The 18,079-nt window shown below is 47.1% G+C and overlaps 1 protein-coding gene across 2 annotated transcripts in view; it reads left to right on the forward strand.

The window, feature by feature from the left end:
- Positions 1 to 11,123, forward strand: part of DBNDD1 (dysbindin domain containing 1) — a 327,904-nt gene extending 316,781 nt beyond the window's left edge. For both annotated transcript variants that reach the window (XM_069635553.1, XM_069635554.1), the window contains exons 3-4: positions 1,214 to 1,354; positions 8,039 to 11,123. In XM_069635553.1, coding sequence (XP_069491654.1) covers positions 1,214 to 1,354; positions 8,039 to 8,202 — 305 coding nt within the window. In that variant the 3' untranslated portion in view covers positions 8,203 to 11,123. The remainder of the gene's footprint in view (positions 1 to 1,213; positions 1,355 to 8,038) is intronic.
- The last annotated feature ends 6,956 nt before the right edge of the window (positions 11,124 to 18,079 follow it).

Consider the following 18,079-nt stretch of genomic DNA (forward strand, 5'->3'; position numbering starts at 1 on the left):
ATAACTTACTCCCAAGTAAGGCACTACCCTGTCAGTGAACTAAAATAAAGTTTAGCATAACAGACACAGAACAAACTCTTAATAACCTTTTTGACATCACAGTGCCACTTTTTTAAATTATGGTACTAGTACTCCTCTCTGATGCTTCCTCGTGCTCCCCTTACCATCTCCCCTTCCCTCTGCAACTAGCGCCTGGATGCCTGCAGGTTTTGCACATTTTACAAATGCAAAAATAAATAAATAAATAGCCTGGCCACTCCATTCCCTTCCCTTCTGTTACCAAGAGCATTACTTGTATGCACAGCCTATTCTTCACTACACCACGTGTGGCTCAGGTTTGGCATTCTCACAATTAATAAGTGTCACCTGGTGTATAATGCATCAAGATGGCTGGGCAAATAATAAGCCATCAACCTTCCAGGATTGCCCGGGTACACTCTCGAGCCCCTTATCCATCCACATTGCCTTGTACTAATTTATAATTCTCCACATGTACTGTGGCAAGAAAAGCCACCTTATCGCAACACTTCAGGCCATATCCACCTCCTCCAAAACCAGAGGCATCACTAGGGGTGCTGCTGGGGAGGCTATAGCCCCGCGTCTTTTGGTTGTAGCCCCAGATAGAAGCTCATCCCTCCCTCCTTGTGTTTGTAACATGTATTTCCGGCTTTCCCACCCTCTTATCTCCTAGTGCTCATTTTCTTCCCTCCAGACTAAGCTTTGGACACTCCTGCCTTCGGGGCACAGTATGCCACTCCACAGGCACATCTATGCGCTCTGACACTACTACGGTGGTGATTTGGCACAGTACAAAAGCAAATTAACATAACATAACTCACCAGACAATGTGTTTCTCAAGCTGATACCTCATTAGAAAACAGGTTCTTCCTGTTGAAGTCTGTGCTTACACCCCATTAGGCAATGTGGTCTTCTTGATGGACACCTCTTTAGACAACACAAAGTGCCTGATTGTGCACCTATCACCTGTCATGTCTGTACTGAGTAAAAACTATGCATTTGCCTATAAATGAATCTCTCACAATCTGGGAATGTTTATACCTTTATGGCACAATAGTTTTGATATGCTTGGGTTGTTTACACAGACTATTTATGCAGGCCTATAAACCTTGAATGGTGACACTGCATGTGGTCTGACATAAGTCTGCATATCTAACGTCTTTGGTTATCACCCCCCCCCCTTCCTGTGCCATAGAACCGCTCAGTAGTGTTTCCTCATTGGAGGTGCACTTTGACCTGCTTGACCTGACGGAACTCACCGACATGTCTGATCAAGAGCTGGCCGAAGTCTTCGCTGACTCCGACGACGAGACCGTGCAGAATGAACCTCTACCAGGTAAGGCTGTGTGAAGAGAGGTCTAGAGGTCCAGGTGTGCTTGAATCAGTACAGGCAGACCTTAATGGCGAGGGCTACATCTTCAAGTCAAACAGTATCGATAAACGGGCAAAATCACATTCCGCAGATATTGGAAGTCATGCGTGCAGTATGGCAACTTGTGTAAAAATGTGTAGATGCGCCAGTCACTTTTGGGGTTGGATGAGAAATATTGTGTCTGCCTTTGGATGCGCAGTTCCAAAAGAATAGATATCAAATAGAGACAGCCCTGCTTGCGAAAGGTCTACACAGACATCCACTAAAGAGGCAAAAGGGCTTACATTTCTAGTGTGTGGACCCGGGGGTGTACTGGGACATTTCAATACCTTATGGTGTGAATACAGAAGAGGAGATTAGCAAATCTATTTGGAGGAGTGCTTCTAGAACAAGGGAGCTTGGAAGGTATGTGTTTATGTAGGTTCCTTGTATAGTACTTCCTACTGCATTCATTCTATTACAGAACACTGTGATGGGACTTATTGGGAGTGAGGAGAGGTAAACCTAAAGAAATTCCTCATAGATAGATACATGTATGGGCGGATCTGCCCGTCATCAGGAGTGGTGGGGGAAAATCACCTGGGACAATCACACATGGGTGTAATCATGGTGTAACAGCCAAGGCAAGGCTGAGATAAACCATAGTCTATGAAATTTCAGCAGGCAGGTAAATGGGCAGGCAGTATAAAGTGCTCTATAGTGCTCGAATGTTGTCCAAGCAGTAACAGAACAAGAGGAATTGATGAACCACTAGACAAGGCCTTGTGGCAGGCCAAAGGAATCCACATAAGAATCCATATCTAATAAGGATAGCATTACTTGGGTTCATGGTCACAAACACAGGGGCTGGAGTAAGGCCTGACCGATCTAGCAGGAATATCTCTCAATACAACAGCAAAGGGAGAGGTCCAAGGGAAACACAAAATCTACTGAAAGGTATGAAGAGGAACACTCTAGTCTAAAACACGAACACAGCCCTAATTTGAAGCACAGTCTGGATTAGAGTGGCATCGCCCTGGGTGATTCAGAAAAAGTCATTCACAGCCCCTGGGAGGTTTATGGGTTCCAGTACCCTTCTTTCGTAGACCTGACCTATTGTGTACCTGCAGAGATGGAACTGTGGCTGACAATGCTAGACACAACTCCTGATGCCTTTGGGTCATCTGTTGCCGGTCTATTTCTTCACTGTCTGCCCTGCGTGGATTCATAGCCTGCAGTCATTGTTGTAAACCGCCCTCACCCCCTCAGCCAATGGCAGCAGATACAGGTAATACAGGAGGCTGTTTCTTCCCCACGGCTGGGTCCAGTTACCAAGCCCCTGCAAGGCTTCACCAGCTGCCCTGATAGAAAGATTTGAAGGCGGGAATGACCCTGATGCCTTCTTCTGTCATTTCAAATGCATTGGTAAAATGACCAGATGGCAACAGGAATGTTGGGACCCATTTCATAGCAACTCTCTTGACTGGAGATCCACAGGCTAAATTCCAGGACCTCAAGCCAGATGGTTGGTTGAAGCCCATATAACACTAGCATGTTTGAACGATTGGGGTGTGACCACGAATACCATCACTAACAGTTATTACGCTAGAAATCCCCCATACAAATGGGACATAGAATTCAACATCTGTAGGAGAAATTGCTCAGGAAATTGCCAACAGTGGAAACCAGAGACCAACTCATCATGGAACAGTTCATAAACTGTATTCCCCAGTAATTTACAACACCCAGTCCGACCGCTGCCTCAACCTACTTTGGAGATAGCAATCCAGATGGCCTCGGGTAATCAAGTAGCCCAAGATCCACCGGCCTTGAGACGATATCAGAGAAGCCATCACTCTCAATCCCGAGGTGAGAATGTTTCTGGAATATGGGGAGTTCAAGACCAACACCAAAATCACATGCCAACGTAGACCACTGTAGTCCCTTAGCTTGAAACCCTGCTTATCCTGAGATTAAGAAAGCTGACCCTTAAATACCATTGCAGGCTCCAAGTGTTATGCATGCAGAAAGCCTGGCCACATAGCTAAGAGCTGTTCAAACTACTCTAGCGTGAACTGGTGGACATTACCTATTGTGTGCCTGTGAGTACAGAAAGCAAAGAAAACGATTGATGGCTGGAACCTCTTTAGGCAGAGGCCCCAAAGTAAAGTGATATGGTTGTCCAGAGAAGTGGAGGAGGGAAGTGTTACAATCTTAACAAACAGTAATGGCTTTTTACAAGTCGTCGGACCACTGTCAGATCTGACTTCCTATACCCTGAGCAGCTCAACCCAGAGTGCTTGAAACTGGTGATGTGTGTGCATGAGGCCCAGATCTACCCCAAAGCTCAAATTAAGGCACACTCCGACGACCAACAGTTTTCAGTCAAACTGGCTGTTATGTCAGGGCTGAAGGAGAATCTCATCCCTGGCTCAGACAGTCCACAGTTCAGAGAAAAGTCAGGCACAAGCAAGAGGAAAGAAGCAAGATGGACACTATTGAAAAACACATGTTCTTAAGGAAGAAGAAGAAACCAGATAGTCAAATTAATTGTTTGACTGGGAAATCTGTGGATAATTGGAAGTAAACAATTGACTTTGCTGTTTCATCTTCCCTTTCTCCAACCTATCCATCATGGCCTAATTCACGACGGGGCGCTTATAGGAAAAGGCGGAGATGTGTGACTAATTGCAATGCCTTTGTTTTGGGCTAGCGGATGAGGTAGTCATGGGGGCTAGGTACCACCATGTGCAGAATTATGCTGGGCCCACAGGTGTTTACCTGATGATCACCCTGGACCATCCCATCTCGCCATAGATCTGTGGCAAAGGACTGTCACTTGGCCTGTAGCTCTAATTCCCGGGTCCATTTTTGAGGAATGCTCATGTCCTTGAAAACCTTCACCACCTTAATGGTTGCTCACTTTTTTATCCTCTCTGTAAGTGGCTCCAAGTTTGAACATGGGGGAAGGCTTACGTGAGCTGGAGATCATGGCTGTGGCGCACCAACAGGCTCAGGTGTTGAGTAGTCAAGGTCGCTCTGTGTGGTAGAGACGGTACAAGGGTATTTCACGCCATGGCATGAACTCCTTAACCTCAGGTGACCTCCATTAGCAGAACACGCTGCTCCAATCTTGTTACAGTCAAAATAAACTGTCAGCTGTACCTGCTCATGTGTAGTATGGGCCCAGGGGAGAGGTAAAACCCCTATAAGAATGACAGGAGGTTTGGCATGAGGTGGTGTAAGAAGTCAGCCAGCGAGTTACAGAGGTCTTTTTGAAATGGAAATAGGAAATGTAAGGAGCGAGGAGAGAGGTAGCTGGAGGAAGAAAGTGGGAGGAAGGGGGACGAGAGTATTACAAGAAGTTGGAAGGACAGAGGGAGGAGATGGATTGGAGCATGGTGATAGGTGTATGTAACTAGATTTGAGATGAACCTCAAGCAGAAGCAAGATCTGCCTCCCACTACCAGACCGTCTGGGTTGGACAAGAATAAATATGGGTTCTGTAATATGATGAAAGAGTGTGGAGGAATGCTGCAGGCTCCTGGCATAAGCTGGAGAGAGAAGACAACCTGCCTTGATAGGGTGCATGAGCTCAGAGAACAGCCCACCCAGTCCTCGGGTGACATGGTTTTCCACCTGCTCCAGGCCATCTGAGAAGGCACCCAAGGTGAAAGAAAGCCAGCGACCATAGATGTTATCCAATCTGTGGGAGTTTCAGTGTGTCTTGAGTCTTTCAAGTTCAAATCAGAATGACAGTACGGTTGCTCCAAATCCAAAAGAGAAGTCTGGTTCCATTCCAGTGTCCAATAGACAAGTCTGGGAGGATAACAGATGGGCATCGAAGCTGAAGGAAATCCAATAGGGAAGTCGAGGTAACAGTTTGCCAAAACACAATAATCCAAGAAGTCAAAATCTGAAACGTCACTCCCGGTTTGAGGAAACGTTGAGAAGCCGAGTGGCACCCGGGTTGCTGCACCACATGTCAGCAAAAGCGCAAAACCACAATCCTGCTGCGTTCTGGTAACCACCAAGGCAACTTCCAATGCAGTCTGCAGGATTCTTTGATCTCTTCAAGGCACTCGAGTCCTGACAATAGATAGATGGAGGGAGAAGGAGAGAGGAAGGAAAAGAGAACATCCTAAATGAGGTTGAGAGGAACATCAAAAAGGATGGAAGGACAGTGACTCGGAGGAGTAGGGAGAGAACAATATGAAGATAGAAGAAAAAGAGGAGATTCAGTGAAAAAATCAAAGGAGAGTCTTGAATTTATGTTCAGGAAGCAGGTGGAGGAGAGAAGTAGGTGATTGAAGGTAAAGTCAAGAAAGAACTGACGCACATTGAAGTACAGGAGAACGAGCAGGCAAGCCTGACCATGGTATGCTTAGGTGGAGGCGAGGTACATGGATTTGGCGACCAGTCGAGGACATGCAGGGTTTAGATAATGTGATGAGGAGAGGAAAAGGGTATAGGAGAGGTCCCTTTAGGTACGAGACCATTGCAAATCATTGAGGAGAAGAGTGAGGTTCACAAACAAAGCCAGGACTCTAATATTGGGACGTGGCAAGAATCCTAAAACAAAGATCTCAGACAAATAAAACGTACCAGCTTCATGGTGGAAGCTGTGATGGTTTGCTAACCACTACTCTAACCCAGCTTCCACTGGCAAGCGGGTTTGGTGTGTAGGCACATGCGAGTCACAGCGACCCTTGCAAAGTGCCTCCCCATGTATCATGGATCACAGGACGATAATCTACAAAGCCAGCAGATAAGACTGTGAATTGAGTTCCAAACTGAAGACTGAGACTGTTAAACTAGAGAAAAAGCCATCCTGCTATTGAAGCTTTGCATTTATCTTTTCTCCACGTCTATCAAAGGGGCCTGCCATACTGCATTCAATACGATACACTGTGTGACCAACCTTAATGGAGCCTATGTCCCTCATTACAAGTTTGCTGGTCTGGGAAAAATGACAGTGAAAGTGGCGGTAATACTGTGACCTGCACTTTTCCCGGACCGCCAAACTACAGGTTTGCCACTGGGGGTTCCCTGATTTACCTCCATCCAAAAGCTGGAGGTAAATCAGGCCCCCACCGGCAAAACAGAAATACCAGCAATCCCCTCCATGGAGTGGAATAAGAATTTACTGCCCTTTCCACCACCTTTAATATCCTGGTAATTCTGGAATATTAGGTGGTGGAAACAGTAGGCCAGTTTGCTGGAACTACCGGCAGGATACCGGCAAACTTGTAATGAGGACCTATGCCTGCTGGGGATCTATGGCATCTGATTGCAAGTCAACTAGCTTTACTCTCAACTCTAGCCAACACATTTCAAGCCAACTCAGGGAAATAGCATTTTTTGTCCATTTCAACCTAGGCTATCTCTTTAAAAAAAATGTTTTTCTTTATTTCTAGTTTTTTTTCTCCATTCTTCACTATTGCAAAATGATGGGACCACTCCCCCATACTTCACGTGACCCCTCTTTTTTGACCATTCTGGTCTCACCCTCCCCTTTGCCTCTCTTTTCTTTGTGTTCGTCTTTCCCCCCCCTCATGTTTCCCTCACATTTTCCCACTTACTCTTTAGTATTTACTTTATTACATATTATAAAAACTTTTTGGGTTCTTCACACTTTTTATTTCAAATTTCTGAGTTTTCTATTGAAAGCAGTGGATGCAATTTTGGTGAGCAGGCCTTGCAATTTGTTGGGATTTCTTTGAGTTGGTTCCCCTGAAATGGCTTTCATTGATTTGGCTATGGTGAAATGGGCGGATACAAGAACTGGTGGGACCCTTCTGTCAATCCAAAGGAGTCCTGGGATCGGGTCCTGCCTCCTAGTACTGCCTTCTCCCCAGTTGTCTCACCTACTCCGTTCAAGAGTTTCCGGTGCAGCTCTGTAGCATTTTTCACATTTGTCTCATTCGCATATGAGGCTCCGGTCTGTGGTTTGCAACGTTATGGGCTCCATCTTGGAGTAAGGCATCCCCATTATGGCAGTTACTCTGACTCGCCGATGATGCAGGCTGACTACTTGCACCTGCCAGCTTGACAACAATGTTAGTCAGGGAGCCCTGCCACCTGTTCTCTCTGTTTATAAGACTGTCCACTGGGGGTAAGTGCGTGGTCCCACAGTTATTCACACAAACCCCCTATTGAAAGTTTCTGTTATTCTGGTCTTCTGAGGTTGGTTCGTAGACTGCAACATTTTTCTATAGGGCTCTTTTAGGGATTCACCTAGGATTGGTGGCATTATGGGGTAGGCCCTCGGCACAGATACTGGAGAGGCAGTGATGTTCTGTGGGAGCTCCACTAGATCAGTTTCAGAGTCTCAGAGCGGATGGCTTTCCCGAGCCCCTCTTCTGCCTCTTGCCACAGGTTGTTTTGTCACAGCCTTCAAGCATCTCATCTTCTACTTGAGGGAATTTGAAGGTTTGCTACTCTAGATAAAAATCTGGAACCCCCCTGAAAGAATGGTATGGTCAGTCCAGTGTCAATTACACACTTCCAGCCTTTGGCTGACAAAAGACTGCAACATCTTTCTTTCTTTATTTCATTTGGCCCCTGGTCATGCTTCTGTGTTAATTGTATTACTGAATCCATTCTCATTTTTTCTCTCTTGCTCTTTCTTTGTCTCGCTCTTTCTTTATCTCTTGATTTCATTGACAGGCCTGCACCACCCACCACTACCTCGAGGAGGCTACATGCGATCTCCATCCTGGACCAGGATGAAAGCTGATCACGGACGCGAAAAGAAGCACATGAGCGAGTCTGAGATACATCCTGGAATGTTGGACACTTTCCTCTCTGTGGAAAAACCCAAGGAGGACTAGAAGCATTTTGGGACTGTGATATCAAACTGGACGCCCTCAAGATCTATCTAATTCAAGGAATGTTTAAGAAGTGCCAATTCAGTAGTGTTGAGCATATGAGAAAAGACTGGTCCATATGTGACCTCGACGGGAATGCTTCCCAGCATCAACTGCACAAAATCTCTCCGTGAAGGTTGACGATATTATTAAGTCGCATTTCCAGCTCAAATGTTTTCTGTTATTTGTGTGAGCTAGCTGAGTGGTAGAGTTTCTCTTTTGCCCAGGGGTTTTCAAGCCATGTTCTAGATGATGTAGATTAAAAGTGGACTTTATTTTTTTCAGGGCAAGTCCTATCTCGGACCACACTCCTAAGAAGGAGTCTGCATCTTCGCAGTGGTATGAGTGAGACCAACACGCGTCTTAGTACTTCTTAAAATTGCTGATGTTGCACAAAGAGGGAGAAACATGATTGCTTCATGTGACAAAGTTAGGCGTGTCAGGGCCTTTGACACCAAGTGGAGTGACTCTGGAAAATGGGATTGGGGATCATTTCTGTCGAGTGAAACATGGCAAAAGCTTTGAATGTCACTTTTATCCAAAAATGTGGGCAGAAGAAATATCTTAATAACTTTCTTTAATCCCTTGTATCTAGAAAATGTAGGATCAGAGGAACATGTGTGGGGGTTGTCAGGAAAATGGTGTGTGTAGCAAGGTACATTTTGGGAACCGAAAATGCAAATGCACTCATTGTCTAAAAATGGAAATGCCAGCTGGTACTGTTATAGAACTCCAAAGCACATATTTCTTCCCGGCTGCCTTAATCGTTCTTTCAGAAACCATACAATTATTCAGTGTCTGAATGTGAGCTAGTAGTCGATGACGTAAGATGTTGCATTGTGTTAAGCAAGATGTCCCACCCGACCTGAGTGTTCATTCTGTGGTATGCATGAGAAATCCGCTCAGGGCATGGCGTCTTGAAACAAGCTCTGCTTGTGCCAATTACATGATTGTAGCTATGCCTAGTGTTGACCATCAGTGTTGCAGCATAAAAAATACCAGCTACGCCTTTTGTTAAGAATCTCTTCATGCCACACATTGGCTTTGCTGGTCTAGGACATCACAAAACTTGGTGTGGGTATAAGGCAACTCCAATAACAGGGTGGGGAGCAAATTGCTGCTGAAACACAGGCCTAAAAAAATACCTTTCGAAAAATGAAATCCACAGGTTCAGTACATTAGTTTGGGATGTTTAGGTTATTTTGGGTGAAGTATTGAGGTTCAAGCCATGCATAGTTGCCAACATGATCCATTCTAATCCGTAGGTGCTTATGCAGTTCTGTTTTTTTCTTAGCATTCTGGGACTTGTAGTTCTGCTTTTCCCATTATGAAACTCGAACTACAAGTCCCAGAATGCAAAGAAAAAACCTAGACTGTATAAGCACCTACAGATTGGAATGCATCAGGTTAACAACTATGGCCCCATGTCCTACTCCCCACCTCACACAGTCCAGGTGTTGCTCTTTTTTGAGTCGGCAACTTGAGAAAGCCTTTATGATACATTGGCTACTTAGTTTTAATGGACTGGTGAGTTCTAGGGGTTGCTTTTATAGGCTGGAATTTCATATTCAATGGCTCTGCCAAACAGAGTATCATACTTAAGGCATCTCATGTTTAGGGACCAGTCTAATTGATAGCCTCATGCAGGAAAGTATTCTCAACCTCGAAGGATTGAAAATTGCCAACCACTCAAATGCACAATAAAAATACTTTTCATTCTCTGAGAAACCTATGAGCTCACAGAACGGATACATTAAGGTCCCATTCTGATACTCTACAATATAGCCATCTTCCTACCCATCAACTTTGTGGGCTTCGATCATTTATTTTCCGTTTGGGTGTCAAGTTCCAGTGACAACTTACTTGCTCTCAACAGGGACTCCTCCTCGCGAACAATCGGGCTTCAGAACACCTTCAAAATCAGTTCAATTGTGGAGTTCTAGGTGGTTCTCAGGATCAATCCTAGATCCTTTTTTTGCCATAACCTGATCAATTGGCTCTCCTCTGGGAATTGGTGCAGCTCTATTTAATAGGATATGTGTGATGTCTCTGAAAGCCTAATGGTGCTATCGTAGCCCTTCTGGTATTTCAGAGGTGATGGCCATGCAGAAAGTCTCCCTGTTCACGAGCCTTATCTAACACTGAAACTGGTAGGTAAATGGAGAAGATTGGGAGGGACTGAACAGAGTCAGGCGCCCGGATCCTGCTGACGTGCCTTTGGTTCTGTGCTGGTGCACGCATCATAGCCACGTGGGCAAGGTGTTTACATCAAAGCCTGGTGAGGTCTGTAGTGAAGGAATCACAAGAGATGGTGGGGTGGGAGGAGAATGTGGAAGTAACACACATTGTTCATAAAAAAGGGCAATCATCAATTTCTCCAAATCATTGGGGGAATAAGTACAACCCTTTGAACTCTTTAAAGCACAACACAATGTAAAGATTAAAATGTTTAAAAAATGTATGTCAGAGGGTGCAGCTTAAATTGTGTCAATGTGTTCTGGTTCCCTTTTAATTTCAGCAATGGCCTACGGCACAGTCTTTTTATTGTGTAACTGCACAAAAGGTTTGTATAGAACCAAATGCTTTCCATGTCTCCTCTCGCCACCGAATGAAAGAAATGATACACCTAGGCCTCTGTACTCACCCCACCCCTAACGTGGAGAATTGCATTATCCTGCTGTGTTCACGGCCTCTGTTTCCCCGGGGTGTAACCATGCCTTGTATTTTGTGTTTTCTCTTCCTTGTTGTCACAACAGTAAACTTGTGCATTATCAGCAAAGCTGGTCACGTTGCTACTGATTTGCAATTGCTAATATCTTGTGGAGGGATATAAATTGCACTGGACCAAGCACTGTGCACTATATAAACCTGCTTTGTTGATGGCTGTTCGTTTCCTGGGTCTTTATCCGTTTTTTTAGGTTTTGCGTCCAATTACTTGTACATTTCTTCGCTCTTCCAGATCCTTGCTGTGGAGGGGCAGTTTGCAACCTTCTTGTTACCGTTGGAGCATACACCCTTCTCTGTTCCTTTTGTAACTTCAGCTCCCTGAAGGCCTGGGCGCAGCTGACACGTTTTGGAAGGGAGACTTAAGTGATCGGAGCAAGCACATATCTACTGCACTTTCCACATTCTTGCTTCGCTCCTGGCTACTCTGGTCTCTAGTCTACTTCAGGAGGCCTGATGCGCGATATCTCATTTTACACTGTAGTTTATTCAAACTCTTTAAATTAACACCTCCCAAAGCAACAGCTCCTAGTGATTCAGAGTCACTGACAACCTTGCCTACTTTCAACAGTGTAGCTTTGACACCAGTCTGAGATCCACAAATATATAAATGTACTGATCTGAAAAGTAGAGGCAACTCCAAATCCTGAAAGGCAGACCAGTCTGGGTCTGAAGCTCTGCTCACAGCTCCAAAAAGAATCTAGCCACCCCTCTCCCCCCCCACGGCCCCATTCCTCTGAATTCATAGGCAACCCGCATGTTCATAGGGGTGCTCTCGGGGACACCGGTCTTAGGCCATGATCCCTTGGCGCCTGTCATCCTCCCCGATTACCGACCCCAGTCAGTGAATGTGTACAACGAAGAGGCTGTGGCTTCAGTATAGCAGGGTTCCTCTCCAGATGCAACGTCACTTGTGAAAAGGGGCGTGGGAGTGGCTACCTTGTCATTGGAAGTCATGCTTAGTATCACTGGTGAGAGGATGTTGGCAAGGGGAATGTGGCCTTGATCACACTGGGAAATAATACTAAAGAATATGGACTCAGGAACTCTTACTCTCTGCACCCACTTGTAAGGCAAGCAACAAAGGGGTCTGTGAGCAGACAAACCTTGGTGCCAAATTATAAAGTAACCTCAAGACGATACCCACAAGGACAGGAAGCGCCACCTGGAATTGCAGCCATGCCCACAAACTCTGCCGCAGCAATGGGCACTAACTCTGACGATCAAATAAGAACATGAAAGGCTGCAAAACCGAAGCGAGGAAAACCTAATACCCAAGGAGGGTCGGTAAGGAGCAAGTAGAAGTGCTTTCAGGACAGAGAGGAAGACAGGGTCATTCATACAGATGCAGGAAAGCAAATGAAACATCACAGCACACCTAATCATTAACACTGAACCAAGGTAGAAAAGCAGGGATAAATCCATGCCAAAAAAACAACAGGGAATTAAGAAAGCAAGGAAAAATAAAACATATTTCAGAATCGCCCACTTCTCCAACCAAAGAATGAAATAAAAGGACACGGAAATATGAAGACTTTCCAAGATGAGCAGGCTTGGATAAATGGTTTGCTGTAGTACAGTGCTGGGTCAAAGAACCATAGAACACAGGAAACCTCCGGGCACGAATTGGGGTGTAATATAATAGAACAGGCTCAGGGTCAAAAGAATTGCTAAACGGAATCAGTACAAGAAGCGAGAAAACACTGGGAAGCGTACCAAAAGCAAAATTCAGGAACTAGGATGTTACCAGGCTCTGTCTGCTTAAGAGACAGAGAGAGAGCGATCCCGTGAGGGATGACGAAGGTGTGGGGAGGAGTGAGAGGGAAGAGGCAGTACGTAGTTTGGAATTAACTAAAGAGGACGTTCCTTTACCCTCCGGTGTCGCGTCCTTCTATTCTTGGGCCAAGAGGCCTAAAAACTGGTGACGAGGTGGACTCCTGTGACCTGGAGCCCTCCTAACTGGCAGGTGATCACACCTCGCCTAACCTGACTCCAGCACCCTACTCCACTGTGCTCCCTGCGCGCATTCCAGGTGCCAGCGATCCCGCGGCATGCTGCCACGCTCGATCCTGGGATGTGGCCAAGAACATTACAGACGCACCTAGTTGTGGTGCACGAGCACCACAGCCACCCTCCACTCATACTGCGCGGCAGTCCGCCAGCGGTCTCTTCCGTTCCACGTGCAGGAGCACGAGAAACCACACGAAGCCTTCAGGTGGGTGCCTCCTCCTCCTTCCATAACTGGCGATCCCACCACTGCTACGCCACTCCTCTTTGTGACGACCAATCCAGCCTTGCGTACAAAAGAAAAAAAAAAGATAAATCGCCTCCACCTCCCACCGCATCAGGCGATCCTGCCGCCCCTACAGCTGGTCCTTTTCTCCACACAATGGCTGCAACAAACATTAAATCAGCCGCGATTGCCAAGCTCCTCCACACGACGACTAGCTCAAAACCTCCTCCAGCCCCAAGAGTGACACGTGAATCACCGGACAAGCATTCCTCCATTCAAGCAGTCTATCCACGTGCAGGAGCACGAGAAACCACGCAAAGCCTTCAGGGGGGTGCCTCCTCCTCCTTCCATAACTGGCGATCCCACCACTGCTATGCCACTCCTCCTCGTGTCAGCCGATCCGGCCTTGTGTACAAAAGAAAAAAAAAAGAATAAATCACATCCTCCTCCCGCCGCATCAGACGATACTGCCGCCAGTACAGCCAGTCCTTTTCTCCATACGACGGCTGCAACAAACATTAAATCAGCCGCGATTACCAAGCTCCTCCACACGATGGCTAGCTCAAAGCATCCTCCAGCCCCAAGAGTGACACGTGCATCACCGGACAAGCACTCCCCCATTCAAGCAGTATATCACACGTGTGCCAGCCATATGGCCAGCTTTACTCCCTGAACGGTGCCAACATGCTAAACGGCCTAGATACCAGGCGCATTCCAAGGCCATCAAAAGGCAAATTCCAACCGCACCTAAGGGTAACCTCCACGGTTTGAGTGGCCACCAGTCCAACAACAGACCCGCAAAAACACCTGCAACCAGGCCTGCGCACTGGCCGCACGTGCGTCCCCTGGCCAGCCACTGCCACAGAGTCCCACCAAGAAGTGGATTAACCTACTTCAACTGGCACACACGCCACAATGAGCAATCTAGATATACCACCCCCTCCACCCAGGTCAAAATCCACCTTGCTGCGCATGCCGCTCCCGTTCACCATGACCCCGCAAGTGGACAAAGGCCCGTGGTGGGTGAATGGATGGAAGACTTTAACCACTTTATAAAAGCGGCAGGTGAAGAAAAATGACCAAACCTGCAGGACATGTTTATTAACCTTGTTGGCAGTGAAATGAAGACAATCGTCAAGACAATTCCACCGGAAGAACAGCCAGACTTCCCCTCACTAATAAACACCCTGAATAAGAACTTGTGATTGAACTGAATCGAGACTATGAATGCTAAATGTTCAATCAATTTACGCAGAGGCTGGAAAAGACTGTCAATGAATGTATTACTCGCCTGAGAGTAAAAGGCACACACTGTCGGTTTCATGCCTTCTCACTGGATGAAGCAATAAGGTTATGGGTGATAGAGGGATGCCTGTCCCAGCCTCTTTCACTAAACGAAGTGAGCGAGATGGCAAGAATATTTGAAAAAGTGGACGCACAGGCTGCATCCATGATGGGGGCCTCCAGCTCCAAACAAGAAAAGAGTGAACTCATTGCGGCAATCCAACCATCGTCCCAATGACCCAGCGACAGGAGACCAAATCGTACAGAGGGGTCAGTCAATCAGGGCCCAGACCACAAAGACAGTGCAACCAGTGCAGAATGGCATTCCCGCACTCGGGAACATGCCCCGCACTCTCTCAAAGATGTGACAACTGTGGAAGAGAAGGGCACTTCCAATCCGTCTGCAGGGAAGGAAGGCCATATCCCACTCTGCAAATCAATCCACAACCATAGACCAGAATGTACAGTCGAGCCCCAGAGCGGCCATCACACCAAAATAGATTTTACCAACAAGGACCACGGCGCTACATAAGAGCTGTGGAAGAGTACCAACCCAGAGGCTACACCCAAGACTATGGACCACATGAACAACTTTGAGGACGAATATAACGGACCCCCACAAATGTACCAAGAACACCACATGCACCAGCAATTTCAACCCTCATATGGGAGAGATGACTACGATCAACCGTACCAAGGCAAATACGTCAACCTCATTCTGGATGATCGAGCAGCAAAGGAAGCTCCCAGGATAACCATCAACATTGGGAACAGACAATTTTGTTTCCTGGTAGAGTCTGGCGCCACCGTCAACATAATGGGCGAACAAGAGTTCCTACAAATCCCTGAGAAACCAATGTTAGCCAAATTCAATTCAAACATTTTTCAGTGGGGTGCAGCCCTCCCCCTTCACTCCATAGGACACTTCAAGCGCCAGCTCATGCACAACGGGCTGACCGTAGCCACCGTCATCCACATAATCCAGAGCCCGACAAAAGGGCGATGTCTATTGAGCAACCATACCGCATCCTGCCTGGGTCACATCGATATTAATTTCCACGAAGGGGACATCATCCATTCCGTCGCTCCACCAAGCGACAAGAATGAAAGCATATGCACAATGAATGCCACCCCCACGACCCAGAACCTCATCACGAAGGAGACAATCTTCGCGAACTTCCCGCTCCCATGCGCGGGTCAAGGAAAAACCAGAGGAGCTCCCATAAAACTACACATTGACAATTCGGTCGGACCAGTGCCTCAAGATCCCAGGAGAGTGGGATTAAACTTGTAGAAGGTGGTCTCCAAAGAACTCAACCAGCTCCTCAATGATGGCATCATCGAGCCGGCAACAGGCCCGACACCCTGGGTGTCACCCCATGTCATCGTACCCAATGAAGGAGGTTGCTTAAGATTGTGTGTAGACATAAGGATGGCCAACTGCACCATTCAAAGTGAACGGCACCCTGGACCATGAATTGAAGACCTGATAGTCCAGCTCAACAGGTCTGTGATGTTCTCAAAACTGGATTTGAACCAGGGATACCACCAGTTGGAACTACACCCTGACTCGAGGGGCATCACCACCTTTGCCATTCATGATGGCCTGTTTCGTTACAGACGCCTCAACTTTGGCATATCTTCAGCTGCTTACATTTTGCAGGAGCTGATCAGGCAAGTGATCAGACCAATTTGGGGAGCACTGAACTACAGTGATCATATTCTTGTCTTCGGCAAATCCAGAGAGGACCACGCTGCCTCCCTAATGGCACAGCGGTCCAAGAAGCAGGACTGACACTTAGCATTGGGAAATGCCGTTTTAGCAAGACCACATTGATATTTTTTGGACATATTTTTTCTGTGGATGGAATGACTATGGAGCCCGACAAGGTCAGCACCATCTCGAACCTACAAGAACCGACACATGTGGCATATGTCCGATCCTTTCTAGGGATGGCCGGCCATTGTGCTCGCTACATCCCCCACTATGCGTCCATTAATGAACCCTTATGACGTCTGTTGCAGAAGGGTGCAGTATTCACCTTGTCGGCTGAATGTCAAGAGGCATTCAACAAAATCAAGACAGCGCTGGCTGAAGCCCGTCGTCTGGCCTACTTCGACCCCGACTGGCATACAGAAATCATAGTGGACGCAATCCCAGTAGGGTTAGGAGCCATCCTAGCACAGACAAGTGGCCCAGGCACCCACCCTAGGCACATCGTTGCATATGCGAGCAGAGTGTTGGCTGCCCCCGAGTCAGCATACTCACATGCTAAACAAGAAAGTCTAGCGGCATTCTGAGCCTGTGAACATTTTCATAATTTCATCATAGGGAAGAAGTTCACACTCATCACAGACCATCAGGCTCTGCTGTCGCTGTTCGGGAACCCACGCACCAACATGCCTCCCAGAATAGAGCGCTGGGGGATCAGGCTACAAGAATATGACTCTGATATCATCCACAGGTCTGGGGGTGACCACAACCCAGCAGATTACCTGTCTCGGCACCCAGCAGGCATGCCAGTCTCCTGTGAAGGTGACGTAGAGTATATCAACTATGCAGCCATCAATGCACTCCCTCCAGCAATCTCACTCGAGATGGCAGCAGCTGTGTCTGCTGCGGACCCGTCCATGGCGCTGGCAATCAGCTTGACGGGAAACAGCAAATGGAAAGACTACAGATGAGCTGTTCTAAACCACCCGGGGTGTGCAGAGAGGAGATGGATAGGCTTGCAAGGATACACTCAGAACTCGCCCTAAATGATCAAGCCATCTTACTGAGAGGATGCAGCCTAGTCATCCCTGTGACACTCAGGGCCAAAGTGATCAAGATGGCGCATGAAGGCCACAGGGGTGCTGATAACACGAAACAACAACTGCAGTGCCATGTGTGGTTTCCCTTCCTAGACTCCATGGTCGACAGATGGGTGAAGAACTGTCTAACATGTCAATGCATGGCGAGGGCAGAAGCCCCCGCCCCACTTCAACCGATGCACATCCCAGACCGGCCTTGGGACCGAGTAGCGGTTGACTTTTATGGACCCATGGAATCGGGCGAGTATCTCCTACTATTCATTGACGAGTATTCAAGATTTCCAATTGTCAAGAAAATGGCAACCACTGCGTATGCACATGTAGCAGCAACCTTTGATGAGGTACTAAGTGAGTGGGGCATCCCAAGGACAATTAAATCTGACAAGGGCCCCCATTCAACGGCCATGAGTTTGCATACTTCGCGAAATACATGAGGTTCATCCACTAGAAGATAACCCCCAGACGGCCACAAGCGAATGGAATGGCTGAACGATTGATGACCTCCATAAAAAAAGACAATACAGAGAGCCCATGTCAAGGGCGCCAACCCCCATCAAGCGCTACAAGATTACGAAAGACCCCCCACAAAGCCACCAATAAAGTGCCGGCAGAACCAATGCTACGATATGAGGTACACACCAGTATTGCGAGACACCCAACTGCCCAACGAGAGGGAGACACTGAGGTCATACAAAGAGATACCGAAAGAAAGGAGCAGGCACGAATAGACACAGACATGAGGAGAAAGGCAAGGCCCAAAGACTTCCAAGTGGGCGATGAAGTTCT

The sequence above is a fragment of the Ambystoma mexicanum genome, chromosome 1q, assembly GCF_040938575.1.
Source record: "Ambystoma mexicanum isolate Mex_15411 chromosome 1q, UKY_AmexF1_1, whole genome shotgun sequence".
Taxonomy (NCBI): Eukaryota; Metazoa; Chordata; class Amphibia; order Caudata; family Ambystomatidae; genus Ambystoma; species Ambystoma mexicanum.